The sequence below is a fragment of the Idiotropiscis lumnitzeri genome, chromosome 4 (genome assembly GCF_059441095.1).
Source record: "Idiotropiscis lumnitzeri isolate Australia: NSW breed Sydney's pygmy pipehorse chromosome 4, RoL_Ilum_1.0, whole genome shotgun sequence".
In the NCBI taxonomy this organism is placed as follows: domain Eukaryota; kingdom Metazoa; phylum Chordata; class Actinopteri; order Syngnathiformes; family Syngnathidae; genus Idiotropiscis; species Idiotropiscis lumnitzeri.
The window spans coordinates 18,111,392-18,128,611 of NC_142394.1; the positions used below are offsets into that span (position 1 = coordinate 18,111,392).

The 17,220-nt window shown below is 40.2% G+C and overlaps 2 protein-coding genes across 5 annotated transcripts in view; both read right to left on the reverse strand.

Moving 5' to 3' along the window:
* Positions 1 to 11,266, reverse strand: part of znf185 (zinc finger protein 185 with LIM domain) — a 23,113-nt gene extending 11,847 nt beyond the window's left edge. Inside the window, exons 1-23 of one of the 4 annotated variants that reach the window (XM_088293576.1) lie at positions 11,104 to 11,230; positions 10,459 to 10,772; positions 9,665 to 9,721; positions 8,496 to 8,613; positions 8,215 to 8,310; positions 8,095 to 8,121; positions 7,930 to 7,983; positions 6,274 to 6,321; positions 6,106 to 6,177; positions 5,928 to 6,008; positions 5,784 to 5,840; positions 4,806 to 4,889; positions 4,435 to 4,719; positions 3,289 to 3,354; positions 2,971 to 3,039; positions 2,667 to 2,741; positions 2,281 to 2,355; positions 1,915 to 1,989; positions 1,580 to 1,654; positions 1,208 to 1,294; positions 949 to 1,023; positions 731 to 802; positions 164 to 235 (exon numbers count right to left, since the gene is read on the reverse strand). In XM_088293576.1, the coding sequence (XP_088149702.1) occupies positions 164 to 235; positions 731 to 802; positions 949 to 1,023; positions 1,208 to 1,294; positions 1,580 to 1,654; positions 1,915 to 1,989; positions 2,281 to 2,355; positions 2,667 to 2,741; positions 2,971 to 3,039; positions 3,289 to 3,354; positions 4,435 to 4,719; positions 4,806 to 4,889; positions 5,784 to 5,840; positions 5,928 to 6,008; positions 6,106 to 6,177; positions 6,274 to 6,321; positions 7,930 to 7,983; positions 8,095 to 8,121; positions 8,215 to 8,310; positions 8,496 to 8,613; positions 9,665 to 9,674 (1,673 nt within the window). In that variant the 5' untranslated portion in view covers positions 9,675 to 9,721; positions 10,459 to 10,772; positions 11,104 to 11,230. Of the gene's footprint in view, positions 1 to 163; positions 236 to 730; positions 803 to 948; positions 1,024 to 1,207; positions 1,295 to 1,579; positions 1,655 to 1,914; positions 1,990 to 2,280; positions 2,356 to 2,666; positions 2,742 to 2,970; positions 3,040 to 3,288; positions 3,355 to 4,434; positions 4,720 to 4,805; positions 4,890 to 5,783; positions 5,841 to 5,927; positions 6,009 to 6,105; positions 6,178 to 6,273; positions 6,322 to 7,929; positions 7,984 to 8,094; positions 8,122 to 8,214; positions 8,311 to 8,495; positions 8,614 to 9,664; positions 9,722 to 10,458; positions 10,773 to 11,103 lie in introns of all 4 variants that reach the window. The other 3 variants (XM_088293574.1, XM_088293573.1, XM_088293577.1) reach the window with 3 other exon arrangements.
* Positions 11,267 to 12,275: 1,009 nt separating this feature from the next.
* On the reverse strand, positions 12,276 to 17,101 carry nsdhl (NAD(P) dependent 3-beta-hydroxysteroid dehydrogenase NSDHL). The gene is made up of 7 exons (XM_088294054.1): positions 16,928 to 17,101; positions 16,673 to 16,834; positions 16,058 to 16,204; positions 15,857 to 15,985; positions 14,712 to 14,854; positions 13,548 to 13,650; positions 12,276 to 13,201 (listed from the first exon to the last, which is right to left on the reverse strand). The coding sequence occupies exons 1-7, from the start codon at positions 16,946 to 16,948 to the stop codon at positions 12,866 to 12,868; spliced, it is 1,041 nt and encodes a 346-aa protein (XP_088150180.1). The 5' UTR covers positions 16,949 to 17,101; the 3' UTR covers positions 12,276 to 12,865.
* Between the last annotated feature and the right edge of the window lie 119 nt (positions 17,102 to 17,220).

Consider the following 17,220-nt stretch of genomic DNA (forward strand, 5'->3'; position numbering starts at 1 on the left):
ATGGCGAGCACTGGTCTTTGCAACAATTTCTCTCACGACATGCTACTTTTTGGATTGCATTCAAATGAGGTCCGACTTGCACAATACATAAATAAATTAACACTGACATAAAGCACTGATTTATAATATTATTTTGAAAAAATGCTGGGGTCTTTTCTTGTACCTTTCTAATTCAGTGTGGACATCCTCACTCCAATGTACGGAACTGGTGGGAACAGGTTCTTTAGGTTCTAGACTGCAGATAACAGAAAAAATCCAGAGGGTAAGGGAGGGAAATTTCTCTCATGAAATGTTTTTTTTTTTTAATTGCATTCTTTTGAGGTACAACTGTTCACCACTGACGAAGAAAGCATTGATTTGTCCATCCATCCATCCATCCAAGATACTTATGCTCACAAGGGTCGCGGGGGTGATGGAGCCTATCCCAGCTATCTTCGGGCAGTAGGCGGGAGGACACCCTGAACTGGTTGCCAGCCAATCGCAGGACACACAGAGACAAACAACCATCCGCACTCACGCTCATACCTCGGGGCAATTTAGAGTGTTCAATCAGCCTGCCATGCATGTTTTTGGAATGTGGGAGGAAACCGGAGTACCCGGAGAAAACCCACGCAGGCACGGGGAGAACATGCAAACTCCACACAGGAAGGCCGAAAACGGAATGGATCCCCTGACCTTTGCACTGTGAGGCGCATTGATTTGTAATATTATACATGTACGTTTCTCATACCTTTCCAATTCAGTGTGCAGATCCTCACTCCAACGTACGGGACTGGGGGGAACAGGCTCTTTAGGTTCATGACTGGAGAGATGGAACATAATGTTCTTTTAAAAAATTTTTTTATTGCATTCACTTGATGTGCTACTGGTCTTTACCTGGACTTGCACAATATATTACCACTGACAAAGATTTGGGACAAAGACTCTTTTTTGGGGGTTTTCTCTCACCTTTCAAATTCAGTATGCAGATCTTCACTCCAACGTACGGTGCTGGGGGGAGTAGGCTTTTCAGGTTCTTCTTGACTGCAGAGACGGAAAGATAACAGGAAAATAAATACAAATCCGATGGGCAAAGGGGTGAAATTTCTCTCATCGCATGTTGCATTCATTTGAGGTACTCCAGGTTGTTACTCGGACTTGCGCAATCCGTAAATACAAGAAAGCAGTGATTTGGGACATTATAAAAATAGATTTTTTTTTCTTGTACCTTTTAAATTCAGTGTGCAGATCCTTACTCCAATGCACGGTGCTGGGGGGAGCAGGCTCTTCAGGTTCTTCTTCTTCGGGTTCTTGACTGCAGTGACGGAAAGATAACAGGAAAAATAAATACAAATTCGAAGGGCAAAGGGGGAACATTTCGCTCACTACTTGCTTTTTTTAAATTGCATTTATTTGAGATAATACCGGCCATTAACGGATACAAAATATAAAGCATTGTAAAACTTTTCATCCTAGTTGGAGAATATTTAAATACATTGCCATCGACAAAGAAAGCACAGCTTTGGAACATACTAAAAAAAAAAAAAAAAAAAAAAAAAAAAAAAAAAAAATATTTTTTCGCGGGGGACTTTTCTTGCACCTTTCAAATTCAGTGTGCAGCTCCTTACTCCAACGTACGGTGCTGGGGGGAGGAGGCTCTTCATGTTCTTCTTGACTGCAGAGACGGAAAGATAACAGGAAAATAAATACAAACGCCATGGGCAAAGGGGGAACATTTCTGACATTACATCATTTCTTTTTTAATTGCATTTACTTGAGATACTACCGGTCATTACTGGATACAAAATAGAAAGCAGTGTAAAGCTTTCCATCCTTGTTGGACAATATGTCAATACATAGCCACCGACAAAGAAAGCACTGATTTGGAACATACTAAAAACTCATTTTCTTTTTCGTGGGGGAATTTTCTTGCACCTTTCAAATTCAGTGTGCAGCTCCTTACTCCAACGCACGGGGCTGGGGGGAGCAGGTGCTTCAGGTTCTTCTTGACTGCAGAGACGGAAAGATAACAGGAAAATAAATACAAATCCCGTGGGCAAAGGGGTAAAATTCCTCACTACATGCTTTTTTTTTTTTTTTTTTTCTTTGATTGCATTAATTTGAGGTACTACCCCCGGTCTTTACCGAAAAGCTTTGCATCCTATTTGGACAATATGGAAATATATTGCTGAAACAAAGCTCTGATTTGAAACATACTAAAAATGAATTTCAGTTTTTTGGGGGGAATTTCTTTCTTTTTTTTTTTTTTTTGGGGGGGGTGGATAGAGGAAATTCTTGTACCTTTCAAATTCATTGTGCAGATCCTCACTCCAACGTACGGGGCTGGGGGGGTCAGGCTCTTCAAGTTCTCCTTGACTGCAGAGGCAAATCGTAACATGAAAATAAATACAGATTACCAGGGAAAGGGGGAGACTGTCCAATTAGGCTGACCCTGGAAGTGAGATTGAATAAGAAAGGTTTACTGTACATATCAGAAAGTGGGGGATAAATGTTATGTTATGCATGTGTGTTTTGGTATGTTATATGTTACGTTGTGTGCAGTAAACAGAGACTTGAGAGCATCGGGAGAGGATCCAACTGCATCCGAAGCTCAACAGTGCCATCTTGTGATTTGTGTTCTAAAACAATATGGAGGCCTTTCATTCGACTGTGTGTATTTAACAAACCCAGAAATGTGATTCAAGAGTTCCTCTGTTCTTGTTTCATGGTTGCCGAGTGATGGAGTTAGAGTCTGTTCCTTTCTATTGACATTAAGGAAACAGATCAGTCAACCTACTTTGGCACACACACGCACACATATTTATATATCTTTAGTCGTGCCTAATTTGGAACTAAGTCTTGACAGGTATTTTTAGCGAGCTGCAAATGAGATGCGACTCCTTTGAAGTGAACACAGTGGCCAAATGCCATTATGTGTCTCCTTGCCAGCATTGCGATGAAATGAATGCGAAAGTAGTTTTAGTTGCGTACCCTTCCTCTGCGCGAGCGTCCGCTGAGCCGTCCTCTTCCTTTGCCAGCCCAGGCTCGTCATCCCACGAGCTGAAGTGGAAATAAAGAAAAAATATCTTATCAGATGGCATGCTAAGCTTAGACATAACATGTTAGTGCCAAAGGGAAGTTGTTTTTTTTTTTTGTTTGTTTTCCTACTCCCATCTACAAACAGGTGACAAATTAAAGTTGTGAAAAAGCAACATTCAATTTCTTTCTCTGAAGCGACTCTGAGCCAAAACAAAAACTGTAGAAATATTTGCAGATATTACGTATTAAAGGGTGTGTTGCCAACGCTACCTGGTTGAGATTGTGTCGTTTGGAATGAGGTTTTCATACATGGCAGTGAGTGTTTCAACTCTGGAGCTGTGAAGATAAAGAACAACTGCATGAAATTCCAGGTCAAAGTCTCCTCGACAAGTTCGTCGAGATGGAATGCAAGCAAATGCCTTTGAAATACTAGAGAAAACACAGTTAACCCTTTTTATGGTGCTCACTGAAATTCACCATTTTAATCAAACAAAACAATTCAGTGCATTACAAGAAAATACAGTAGAGTAATGATATATCCATCGAATTTTCTTTCATAACATTAGTGCCGCTTCAAACTATGAAACATGACACTTGACCGAGAGTTTCAATCCTGATTAGCATAATTTTAAATTCACTTTCATTTCAAACTGACCTGTGCTCCTATTATTTAAATAATATTGAATGAATTATTCCAAAATTAGGGCGATGAATTAACAAGCAATGCATTAAAAGTGTCCAACTGTTGAAGTTTCAGTCCTTTTTGCACAACTTGCTTTTCTCATCACGCGTTTGCCACCCCCTGAATGGAACAAGAAATATATATTTCCTGGTTCAATTGCAATTGATCTTTAAGCAGTCCTCTTTACAGTGTTGTTCACATTTCGACATCAAGCCGGCACCTAACCATGAACAGTAGCTCAAAGCTCAAGTGGCTCCAAACAGGATCCTCTCAGAGGGAAGTGGCCACTGAGCTTGAGAGTGCCATGAGTGCATTGCAACAGCGAGACAGAGGGACTGAAAGTTTCTTTTTTCCGTTCATTTGATTGGATCAAACACCAGCTGTGAACTTTGCTCCATGTTAGTGAACAGCAAGTTATGCAATAAGTATGGAAACAATTGAACAGTTGAAGATTTTCATTCAAAATTTTAGAGGTCAAATTAAGTTTGCTGAAATTTTTTTGATTGCATTTTAGGTTGTAGCTAATTAACGTATGTAACTACTTCTAGGAGCGTTAAAAATAGAAACGGCTTTCAAAGCAATGTAAATTACAACCACAACAATAAACATTGCCGACGTTTTTCTTTCAAAGGTAAGAATTTTCTCAAGAGTTCTCGTACTCTTGATTGTGACGGTCAGACTAAGCTATGAAAGTGACTTTCACGTTAGAATGTTTAATAACTTTGATTTCTGACCTTGAGTTTTCCAAAGGTTCTGGTTCTTCACTGATTGTGACGAGATGAGTGTCGGGAGCTTCAGAATCATGTTCTGAATGGGTGGAAACAACGTGAAGGTAATCGGCGATGAGTTCAGGGAGGGGAGCGGCCACCTTGGTGCTGTCGGCTTTCATGTCTTCAAACGGGTCCTTGTTCACAGCAGACACCGGAGGGGGGTCTTCTTTCACGGGTTCAGGGTGGGGCACCTCCACCTTTGGAGTCTCATTAACAGTGACGACGGCTGTTTTGACATTTGAGGTGACTCTGTTAATAAGAAGGTCAATGAGAGGAATTGACATGAAGGGAAGACGATTACTGCAGCTCAAAGAGACACTTGGCCGGGGATTTACATGTCTTGTGTCTTGGGTGGTTCTGGCACAGATGCGACAGATGTGATGGGGACGACAGGGGAGGTATCGTCATCAATCTCCACCCTGCATATTTGGAGCACACACAAAACACACACACACAGATTTTTGTACAAGTGTTTGAGGAGGTCATTGAGTCTCAGTACTTTGTGTATGATTTCTGCGAGACAAACATTCACACTCATGTTATTGTGTTATTGAAGTGACTTGAGGGTCTTCATACGTGACATCACATGACCAATTTCTATAAAAAGCCACTTGGAGTTGGTGAGTATCGTGCTGAAAACAAATTCCTGTTCCTGAGTAGCTTTAATGTATTTTTGATTTATATACTTTGAGTTATTTACTTTCTCCCTTAGTATATGATAGTGATGCCTTAAACCAGGGGTGTCCAAACTTTTCTCACTGAGGGCCACATGCATAAAAATATACAAGTGACTGGGCCACTTACTAGAAATTAGATATATAGCCTTGACTTTAGCGTATTAAAGTTAGAAAAATCAATGAAAAGAGGACAAATATGTTTTGAATATAATTAAAAACAAAACTGCCTTTTTCGCAGCTTTCCATTCATGGATCTTAACTGATTTATTCAGAAAAAGCTTTGGTAGCGCATTCTTAACAGCCTCAGATTTCTTCTTAGGAAGAAGATTTACAGTTTGGGGTAAGTTTCTTCTCTGCTTCTTTGACCTCTGGTCCTTTTTGCTGGAGCAACTGCCTTGATCAACAGTCGCTCCCCCGAGTGTTAAAGCTGAGAATTGCAATACACTCAGGCAAAAGTTGAAGTGTGGGCCATATTCTATTCTATTCTAGAAAATTCAAGCGGACCAATTAAAAATGGACAACAGGCCGCTGTTGGCCCACGGGCCGTAGTTTAGACATCACTGCCTTAAACAGTATAATCATAATCCAAAAACTTATATATCTGACATTTCACACCATTTTCGAAGCACCATTTACCTTTTTGCAACAAATGTAGGTGATTCTTTGGCCAGTGAATTCTCATCTGCTTGAGACCTGTGTATATTTTTAGGAAAACATAAAGCCTTTTAAGAGGGCATGCAAGTGCTTCTTCTCCCAAAGCTGTAAAAAGTCAAGACCTACTCAAATTTCTTAGCAGCAGAGAGCACATAAGACCGTTGTCTGGGTGCAGATTTATTCAGGACTTTGCTGGCTGCTGTCGTGCTGGAAAAGGAGCCAATGAGGCATTAATGCAATCTCTCAGTAGGTAAGGTTTAAATTGGACCATGTGCGTGCATGCCTGCGTGCAGGTGTGCTCTACCGTTTCAACTGCTCCTCGCTGCTAATCTTGCTGTCCGAGTCTTCAGTCGAGGGCTTCACCGTGTGGGAAGCGCTAAGGACCACACACACACACACACGCACGCACACACGTCTCACAATAACATATTCACACTTGTTCATAGTCAATACAACAGCTTAGTGAGCTTACATTTTCTTGTAGCTCTCAGAATGTCTTTGGGTGACTTTCGACGTCTCGCTGTCAAGACACAATACACCATGATGAAAATCAAAGATCACAAGACCCTTCACTGAGTACATAGGAGATCTAGCAGTGGGGCTGTAAACAATTCTGCTGGCGGAAACGATGGCGTTACGCCGATGGATTGAAACAACATTTTATCCCCTCTGAGCTGTATTGTGGTACCTCTTGTCAAGAACTGACAAGAATCTGAAGATGACGTTTCTCCTACATGTGTTTCAACAGAATTGGAGGGTGTGGGTAAATACCACCTTGGCTCGGTTCCTTTTGGACCCAGTGCTGGGTTAGCTATTGCACCCTAGTTCAGTTACTTCTAACCCGACGGTTAAATTTCGTTGTATGTTAATGCTACATTACAAATGACACATGCTATCATAGTATAGCAGCTGCGGCTAATGTTAGCTTGTTTACAGTGCTAATGCTAGCTTAGTATTACCGGTGCTGCTATTCTGTTGCTGCGCGATCTCATGGACTGTTTATCGTGACAACGCAATTTCATAACCAAATGCCATTATGAATGTTTGAGAATGCCGCTTGGGCACCTCAGCGAGAGAAACGGCTTTGGTCCGAGACTCCAGGGAAGTGAGATTAGTGAAGTGGGGCTACATTTAAATCTTCCTTGCAGTTTTAACACTGCAAACACCCACTTTATCGGACATCTAGTCAAGTGCTACATATTGTTAAAAAAAAAAAAAAACAACAACAACAAATACCCGTTTTCGGCTGATAATAAAACAGTGCAATCTTGTGAGGCTCCTAAGAAGAATTATTGCATCGCTATTAAGTTGTTGCTCCAGCCAGTCTGCAAAATCCCTCCACTAGATCAAATTCTTTAAGGTCAACACACCACAACGTGCCTCAGCTGCCTGTGAAAGGCTTTTTAAAAAAGCACAACGCATTTTCCACTTGAAAAGGGCATTTTGAAAACCAGCTTCTGCTAAAATTAAGCCCAATTTTTTTTTCCAATAGCTAAAAAGAAAATTGTGAGGGGAAAAAAAAAGAGTTAAGGTTAGTCTGTGCGTGCGCGTGTTATTCTGTTTGAATGAAACAGAAGTTCATTAATAAACCTCTACCTGCATGATTCATCCCCGTTAAAACCAATCCAGTCAGTTTACAGGGTGTGTTAAGTGACGACCTTTCAAATTGAATAGCCTTCAAATTATATGACATAAAGAGGAAACATCCAGTCAAAATACTTTTTTACTTTTACTCACGAACTCCATTTCAGAACTTTTACTTGAGTCATTATTTCAATGAGTACTTTTTACCAGTCATTTTTTTTCCCATTTGTACTTTTACTCAAGTACAGAATCTCATCTTTGTCCAAAAGTCTAATACTTGAATGCTGACTGAACTGACACTCCTGAGTTACAAAGCACAAACTGTACAGGTGCTTTGCTCCCAGTACACTTCTCTAAAAGAAGAATATAAATCAGAGCCGTCAGTTATTAGGCTCTTCCAGTGGATCTGTTTTCAAGTTTGAGTCTATGGCGCACACATGCCCGACTTTGTTTTTAACTCTCGAATAGTGGGTGCTTCTAAATTGTGCCTGGTGCACCTCATGCTGTGGCCAGTAAGTGTCTTAATCAGAACCGCAGCCCTTACCGAATGCCATTGGTAGTACTTGTAGTAGATGAAGTAGGCTTGTTGAAAACACCTCTGTATGAACAAAAAACAACAACAAAAATGTAGGTCAATAAGGTGTTCTTATTTACTGATAAAAACTGGCGATTCATAAATTTGTCATTGGTTCCACTATGTTTGACTCACCTGATCATGAATCCAGAGGTTGGTGATCTAAGTTTAAAACAAAGACTTGGTATGAGCACATATCCTGTCGTGTTTTCCGAAGGATGAAAAGTACTTAATGGTAATTTACAAGTCATTTACTTTTCACTGTTAGACTTGGGTGGTGCAGTGGAAGTGGGTGAAGACACAGGACTGGTTTGGGCTCCGTTCTGGCGTCTGGCCCGTAATTCTGCCATCCTGCATGAACACACATTGACGTGTTTCAATTTGTTCAGTTCATGGAGCAAGCGTTGTATCAACACCAAGCAAGTAACACTGCTCAGCAAATCTTTTGGTGCATTTTGTAATCATCGACGCAATCAACTTTTTTTTTTACATATTTATTTTTGCCTTTTATTTTTCTCTCTGCGCGGGAATCTTACCATGGCTTCTCTTCGGGAGGTTGATCCTCAGCTTCATTGTTACGGTTCATCCAACTTAAGTCATCCTTCAGCTTGGTCCGGACTTTGGTGGTACGGAACACAGATGCTTTTCCCCCCTCTGAATATAAAATAAAGGACTTACTAATATTTCCGATTATATATTTTTCCCACACCGATGAGAAACAACTCAACATGGTGGCGTAATGAGTGCAGTTTTACACCTAACGACAAAATCAATGATATTGCTAAAGGGATGCCTCTGGAACTATATACATCAACATTAAAAATGATCAACTGGCTTATAAAAAGAATACTTTTCAACTGAAGAAGGATTGGTTGCCAGATAATAGCAGGTTACATTTAGAATAACAACCACTCATATTCACTAATATGGAAAATTTAGTCTTTCGACCATCAGCCACTCATGAGAAGTAGTTGCAATATCTCACACACTGCGCCAGATTTCAGTCGGTTTCTGCCGCATTGCTGTTTGTGGTGGGCTTAAGATTGGGAAGAGAGTGATTTTAAGGAGAAGCAGTTTAACAAAATCTGTTTAGGAAGATTTATTCATGAGCAGAGCGCCTATATTGGTTGTGTTACGTGTGTTCCAAATGTAAGTGAACCTCGAAGCAAGATTCCTAGTTATTCGTAGCAAGTGACGAATTGAAGAGCAGAACCATGACAGAATATTGCTGGGGGTCTCGATTAGTGGGAGGTTTCTGTTGAAGACACACATTAAGTATCGCTCATGTTCAGTGATAACTGGAGACTGGAAAGAGTGTTTTGAGTTAGTCAAACTTGTTTGGCGCATAGACAGGGAAAGTGTGGAGCGAGGAGATAGGCGTACATATGGTGAAGGTTACCAGTAGCGTGGATTATATTAATGCAAATTTTGAAAAGTTTCAGACCAAGTACAGAACCCTGTTGAACACCTTTGAGAGACGGTAATGCATCTGAGCGAAGGCCCTTCCACAGTCAATGACTTTATTGGACCTCATGAAAAACTGAAACCTCACTCAAACTACTTTAGAACTGAACCCTATTTTACCAGCAAGGGAATGTATGTTGCCTTTGCATACAATCAGAACAATGAGACAATAACATTCCCAGTCTGAGAGACACACCCTGTGATGACCCATTAATGGGCGAGACATTTTTTCCTTACTCACCTGTTGCCATGCTTCGATTTGCTCTCACTTCTTTCTCAGTGGTTCTTATCAGGTCACCTGAAAGAATGTGCATGACACTTTCAGATAAAGGAGGGCCCAAAGTCACAATCGTACAGATTAACCAACAAATATGGCTGTTTTGATAGGAATCAACCTTCCCACGTTTTGTTCCCTCCCCCACAAAAAAAGAACATGTGCTCTGAGAGGAATTCCTCTTTCTCATCCTTTAGACATGTAGAGGAGCCTGTCTTTCCACTTCCCAAAAAAAAAAAAAAAAAAGACGCTATTGACTAAATAACACAATGAATCTTATGGGGGGGGCATACCAACAGAAAGATTTTGGATTTTTTTTTTTTTTTATTCGAAGCAGCCCACTCATTGAACTCATTCACGGTCAAAATACAAGAAAACTTTTGCAGAAATATATATATATATATATATATATATATAAATTAAAATGGATGAGCAACCGCTAATGGTGAAATATCTTTAACAAATACATGAAAAACTCCCAGAAATGGGAATTCACTCCTTACATATCTTAATATCATTATTGCCACAATAAGTAGTGCAATGAAAAAGAAACTGGCTTGATTAGACATATTTGTCAAGTTTTCAGACAACTGTTGACATTAAATCATGAAAGATTAATAAAGTGTGTTTAAGAGGTGCAAGGAACAGGACAAACTACTTCATAGACATACAATCGCAGCAAGGAAACAGCCAGCAAAATAAAATGGCAAACACTGACTAAAACCATTTGTGCGGAATGACATACGACTTCAATCACTCACCCTAAAACAGTAAGTATCCAAAAATGGCCTGGTCTCACTTTTTATTATCCAGATGGGCTTTTAGCAGCGCAGTGTCCTGCTCAATGTGCCAAATGAAAAGTGAGTCCGCGTGCGTATCTTTGTGCGTTCTTAGTCTGACAGGTGTCTTGAGCTACAGGTACGGGCGTGAGCACCAACAAGGCGAGCCAGTCGAGGAGGGTGAAACGCGTGGGGTGGAGCACGGTGTTTGTACCACTGTGACTAATCCAAGTTGCTTGGTATTCACTTTGTTCTTTGGGAATGAGCAAGCAAATCGCTGCCTTGCATGTGGCTGACTGTCAAAAGGGGAGAAAGGATTACATGACAACAACACATTGGTGACGCGTAGCAACGTTTCCGGCGGGAATGAAAACTGCTTTCGTGCTCACTAAACAGGAAGCAAGCGTTGTTAACCTGAGATCAGCAGCAACCATGCACTTGAGGGAAACGATGATTAAAGATAGCAAAGTGCTTATGCAAGTGGGAAGTAGCTGAGAACAAATACTATGTTGTTGTATTTGAGGAGATTTTCCAGGTTTCTAGACTATTTTGTGACTTCGTTGTCATGCATTTCACAAATACTTAATTTAAAAAAACTAATACTAAAACTTATTAAAAAAAACTCACCTAAATGTCGACAAACTAACATTTTAGAAAAATTAAAAGGAATAAAAACTAACAAACTTTCCCTATAAACTAATTAAAATTACCAGAATTAAAAAACAAAAACAAAAGTAGAAACTAAATCTATAATGAAATAGAAAAGAAAGAGGGTGTGAATCGATTGCGCAGCAAGTCCACAGGCAGATGGCGAAAGTGAGCATAGTTTCACTCAGACGGCAAATAAAAATGCTTACGTCTATTGTCTTAACTGGATCTGTCTGCCTTTTTATTTCCCCCCTGAAGCGACAAACCAGTTTGACGGCCTTACGACTACAGCAGTCAATCGTGATGGCGTATGCTCGCTCAGGAAGAACTAAGAAGAATGAGAAGTATTGGAACATGATGTCAACACCGCAACAAATATATTCAAGAATCAACGAAAGGAACTAAAACAATCTCAACATGCTGCCATCTGATGATTTACAGCACAGGTGTCAAACTCAAGGCCCAGGGGCCAGATGTGGGCCGCCACATCATTTTGTAGACTGTGAAAGCTTGCTACAATTTTTCGATGACTATTGTTCCATTATAAAAACGGGCAATTGTGTAATTTGATAGAGTGATTATTAGGGCTGCCCGAGGGGCACAACAGGAACGGAATAGAAAAATAAATAAATACACCTGTCTCGCTCGCGCCACACACACCTTTTCCACAAGATTTAATGAAATACTTAATGAAGTACTGGAGTGATGCTCATGATGAAGATGCATACATTTGCCGGAAATAATTTTCTGACCAATTTAATGAAACCGTATAATTTCTAGCTGGATGATAGACCAACAAATAAATGTCTTTGGTCATTGAAATTTTTCAGACCAAAAAAGTCAAACACAATGGTTGAGAATCACTGCAATAGGTCGACAGGAGAAACAATGCTATGTAAAATTAACTTCAACCCTTTATGGCAGCATTTGCCAAACTTTGGCTCAGGACCCAAAATTGGTCAAACTCCTGTGAGCCATTATCAAGCTCATATACATCATCATCATAACAAAGGCCTTTTTGATTCAGATTTGTTGAAATAAATTCCCATTGCCTGTTGTGATGATGTATTTTAGTACATTTGGGTCCCAGTGAGTCTTGAGCTTAACCTTTTTGTTAAAATTTACAAAAATGCAATATTTACACAGTCCAATGCAAGTATTAAACTAGAAGATGTTTTTATTTAGTAACTTTACACAAAGTACAGCACACATTTGCAACAGCTTTCGCTCCTCTGGGAAGGAGCTCCAATAAGGCTGCAGGGATCTTTGCATTTGTGAAAATGGGTAATAAAAGACGAGAAAAACCAGCATAGTAATTCAATACAAAGAGTGTCAGATGAAAATTGTGTGCCTTAACGCAAAAAAAAAAACATGGCAAATGTCTCTTCATAGAATTCTGCGTTGGACAATCTGATATTGATATGGAAGTTCTTTGCAAATGCTTTGAAACTTTAATAAGTCTTACCCATAATATTAGTCAGGATTAAACAATGTTAATTTATTCCACCCTGAGTTTGAATAGGCATTATTATCTTCCTGATACCAGATGATTTTGTATCCCAGCTCTTTGGATCGTGAAGGTGTGGATGGTGACCCTGCTGCCATCTGTTGTTTCAAATGTTCCATTACAATTGAAAAGGCACAAAAAAAAGGTTTCCCACCTGCAAGATAGTTTGAAATGGGGTTTGTTTGGATTTGTCCATTTAGTGCATGCGCCTCAACCACTATGATTGTTTCTCTCCTATTTCACATCCTGTCTGAGATGAGGATAGCTTCGGACCGTGCGTTGGATCCCCTCCTTTAGTCCAACCAGCGGCTTATAGCCCATGTCCTCTTTGGCTCGCTCACAACTGTAGTAGTGATGAGTTCCGGCCAGGGCAACTCTCATTGGTGTAAAGGTAGGTTTGAAGGAAACCAGAGGGCGCAGGACCAGCGACAGAAGCCAAAGCAGAAGAGCCAGGACGTATACGAGCGTGTATGGAAGGTGGTAGCGTGGAGCGGCGTAACCCAGACCGACCAGAACCTCTGACATGAAGTCCCAAAACCGAACCGGTTCATCATTGGTGATATGGTATGGCTGGTGAAAACAAAAGATTCACATGTATTTCAGCAGGCTATTACACATTTGGTATATACCACTGTCTCCCAAATTGTATTGCATCATGACACATATTTCACAAAAATTGCACAAAAATATGTACATTGGTAATAACGATATGGTTTCAATTTCCTCGCAAATGTACTTAGTATTCAAACTGGGCTTGTTTAATTGAACACAAATATATCATAAGTCAATGATTACGCCCAAAGAAAGTCCGGGTGAAATTGACTGATGTCCTGAGGAATATCTGATAATCTCTCAAAACACAACACGCTAGTTGGGAACCACTGTTCTACATGTTTTAAGAATTATTCCCACCGACCTTTCCACAAATGGGCGAGTCGAGCTTGAGGTGCTCAGCAGCAAGGATGTGTCCGTGTACGACGTTCTCTACAAAGGTGAAATCCACCAAGTTGGTGCCATCCCTGGAAAAGAAATTAAATCAAACACCAAAACTTTTAATATCATTTTTTTAGATGGCCAAAAGGCTGTGACACATTGTTTTTTAGTTTGAAAAATTCTCCATCTTGACACATTGGGTCATCTTAACGGCTATAACTCTACCTAATAAATATGTAAACATCAACTGCTACGAAAAAAAACGATTTCAAGTGAAAATAGCTCATGGGGGTGTACCATTGTAACAAGTACAGAAATACACCCAAAAAGAGCTTACCCTGTTGCTGTCACTTTTGCTGCAATATTATACTCCACAGTCTCCACTTTGCTGCAACGGTCCATTTGCTTGCTGCCCTCAGTCTCTCTTGAACAAAATGTGTCCCTTCAAAGTGGCCAACAGCCAAAACCCGGGAAATAAAAAACAGTAGGTCCTCGTTCTTTGCCGGTGATGTTACTTGTTAGCGTGTGTCATTTCGATTGATGCTTTCAATACGACGTGGATTTTACGGTTTCTCGCGGTATTACTTTGAAGTAGAAAATCATTGAGTGAGGATTTGTTTGGTCATATGCCCGCCCAAGTGCCACAAGTGTATGAAATACTGCCTCAATAAGTTGACAAGATTCAAGCCTTTGCTCCCACACATAAATGTCGCTCAAACCATAATGCCAGGGGTCGGCCCCTGTTCATCAGGGTGACAAGCCTGACACATAATTAGCCAATCACTATATGGGTCATTTATGCAAGATGATAAATACTAAGTGTGATATAACTTGATGAAAGCGTGTCACATACATGTTATGAAGACACAAGACACAGGAACTGCATTAAAATGTGCGAAAAAAAAATCTTGTGCCAAGTGATGGATGTTTTTGAGAGCGTTGGAAAAATAAACGCTTTGTCAGCAGCCTTCAATCTTGTGGGTGCAACTCTACAAACATTGCGGATGGCTATGCTGATAATACAGTTGAAAAACACAACAGTGGTAGAATATTCTATGTAACCACAAAATACCCCAGCCATGGTTTCCACCACAACAACATATCACAAGTCTACTAATAAATTAATTCAGCTTCAACTAAGACTCACCCAATGATGAACTTCATCTTGCCTCGCCGAGCTGTATCCACCAGGATGGGGACCAGCTGTGGGTCCCGAGGACCAAAAATGCCATGAGGACGGATGGCAACGGTGAGGAAACCCTTCTTCTTGTCACAAGCCTCCAGGACCAACTTGGACACAAAAATGCAAATACACAACGTGAGAAAATATGCATTTGTGTGACAGTTTGGAGACTGAAGGCAAGTGCTCAAGGATGACAATATTTTTTACTAGAGTGTTGTCGAGTGTTTTTTTTAGAATTGATGCTGGATGAAATCGGGCAATGGTACGAGTGACAAAGAATGCAGCCTGTGACCCAAAGGGCCCAGATTTGATTTGACACTGGCATGCCCCTGAGCAAGGCACCCTGTTATGCTTATCAGATTCACTTATTTTATGGTTTTAACACTCTACATTGGTTAGATGCATTTAATGTTTTCACTGCAATTGTGAATGACATGAAGTACATAATTATGTCGTTTATGAGGAATTGGTTGAGCTGGAGACTATCACTAAGGTAATGGAAAAGACAAAATTCAGTAAAAATTTGTATTGCTACAGAATCCAATCTCCACATTCAGAACCAAAATAGCAATCTGTACTAAGATGACCTTGACGTAGGAGAAAGTAGACCAATCACAATTCAGGCTATGAGCAGCTTTTACTATTTTTATTGTAAATATTTATTTGGGATTTTGTATTATCAAATGTGATTTGGTAGAAAACAAGAAAGCAAGAACTGAGAATAATTTATTTTCTTCTTGTCTTTTTGTGCCTTGCCACCCAGTGCTAAAAGTAAGCAATACAAAGCCAGAAAATCACATGGGCTGCGTGAAATGTTAGTTTTAATACTATATGCCACAGTCCACTACAAAATTGATGCAGTGCTAGTAATGTTGGGAAACCCATGGATTAAAATGCTCACATATATTTCCCCATCATTGAAGTATTGGAGATATGCGAGTCTACTTCAAAAGCATTATGGATGAACCCTTCCTAACATTCCAAATAGCTCAGGAGTGCAACACCATTACGCATTGTTAAAGCATGTGTGGTGTTAATGCATTACCAGCACATCATCATGAAAAAGATGTTGAAACGAGCAAGTTAAATTCAACATTTTACTCTCCTACCTTCTCTTGCTTGATCTTGGTCTCTGTGTAGTAGTCAATTGGCTTCTTGGCATAGGGTAAATCTTCTCTCCCATTCTTTATATCAGAGCCCTCAAACACCACACTGGCACTACTCGTCAGCACCAATTTCTGACAGCAACAACAAAAAAGTTGTAACACTTGACATACTATAGCGATGACCTCTTACCTCGCTTGTCTCACCTGTACTCCGACTTCAGTGCAGGCATGAATGACAGTGTTTGTGCCCTGAATGTTGACCTTCTCAAACAGCCCCCTGTCGTCACTAGCGGGTGACGGAGAAGCACAGTGGAACACGAGAGACACACCCTTCAGTGCTGCCAGCAGAGCCTGGAGAAAAATAACACAAAGGATATGTCTGTTAATCACATAATATATATCGTCATATAATATATTTTAAAAAGCTGCGTAAAGATAATGACATGTTTTGATTTATTTAGATTTTTGGGCAGATATTTTGCAACATCGTAGAACTGCACTGCATTATACCAATAGCTGTTTTCAAATACAGCATTGCCTTGTCGTGATGGTGAATTAAAATAACCAAAATATTAAAAAAGAGATCTCAGAATGCAGTGTGGGTCTACACCCTTAAAAACTGCAATGACTATAACCAAAAATAATTCAATTTGTGATGTTTGGTAAGAATGTTAATATAATATTTTGGAGATTTTATACTATTTACAAATGTAAAATCATACTTGTGTGTTAACATTTTTGGAATTAATAATTTAAGACATTTAAATGCCAGTGAAGCAGCCCTCTGCAGTCTGTAGTACAGGAAGATAGCGGTCTCACCTGCAAATCGCAAAGGTCTCCCTGGTAGAAGGTGACGCCGGGCATCTCGAAGTTCTGGCGGATGTCAAACACCGACACGGTGTAGCCACGCTCCACCAACTTCTCTACGAGGTGCCTGCCCAGGAAACCCGAGCCACCGATCACCGCACAGCGCTTATTACTCTGAAAGACAAATGGCTTGGTCTGGTCATTACTCATGTTTCTACAGCAACGGCACGAAACTATTATAGAAAGAAACAATAGTATAGAACTCACCGGTCGAACACGCGTAGCCATCGTCAGCTCAATAATGGAAAAGGGTTATCGCGTGATATTAAATTCTAAAACACAACAGACAACCACGATGAATGAGCGAGTGACGCTTTGTTAGAGTTAGTTATCGAACAGGTACCATGTGTGCTGTTACTTGGCTGACTAAATCGGCTGAGTGGGTTCTTACCATTCATTGGTCAGCAACAGTCTGACGCGGTATTTTAGCCAATCAAATACCACAAACGCAAAAGGACGCCATGATTTAGACCAATCAGATGCGGCTTGCGTCCCTGCCA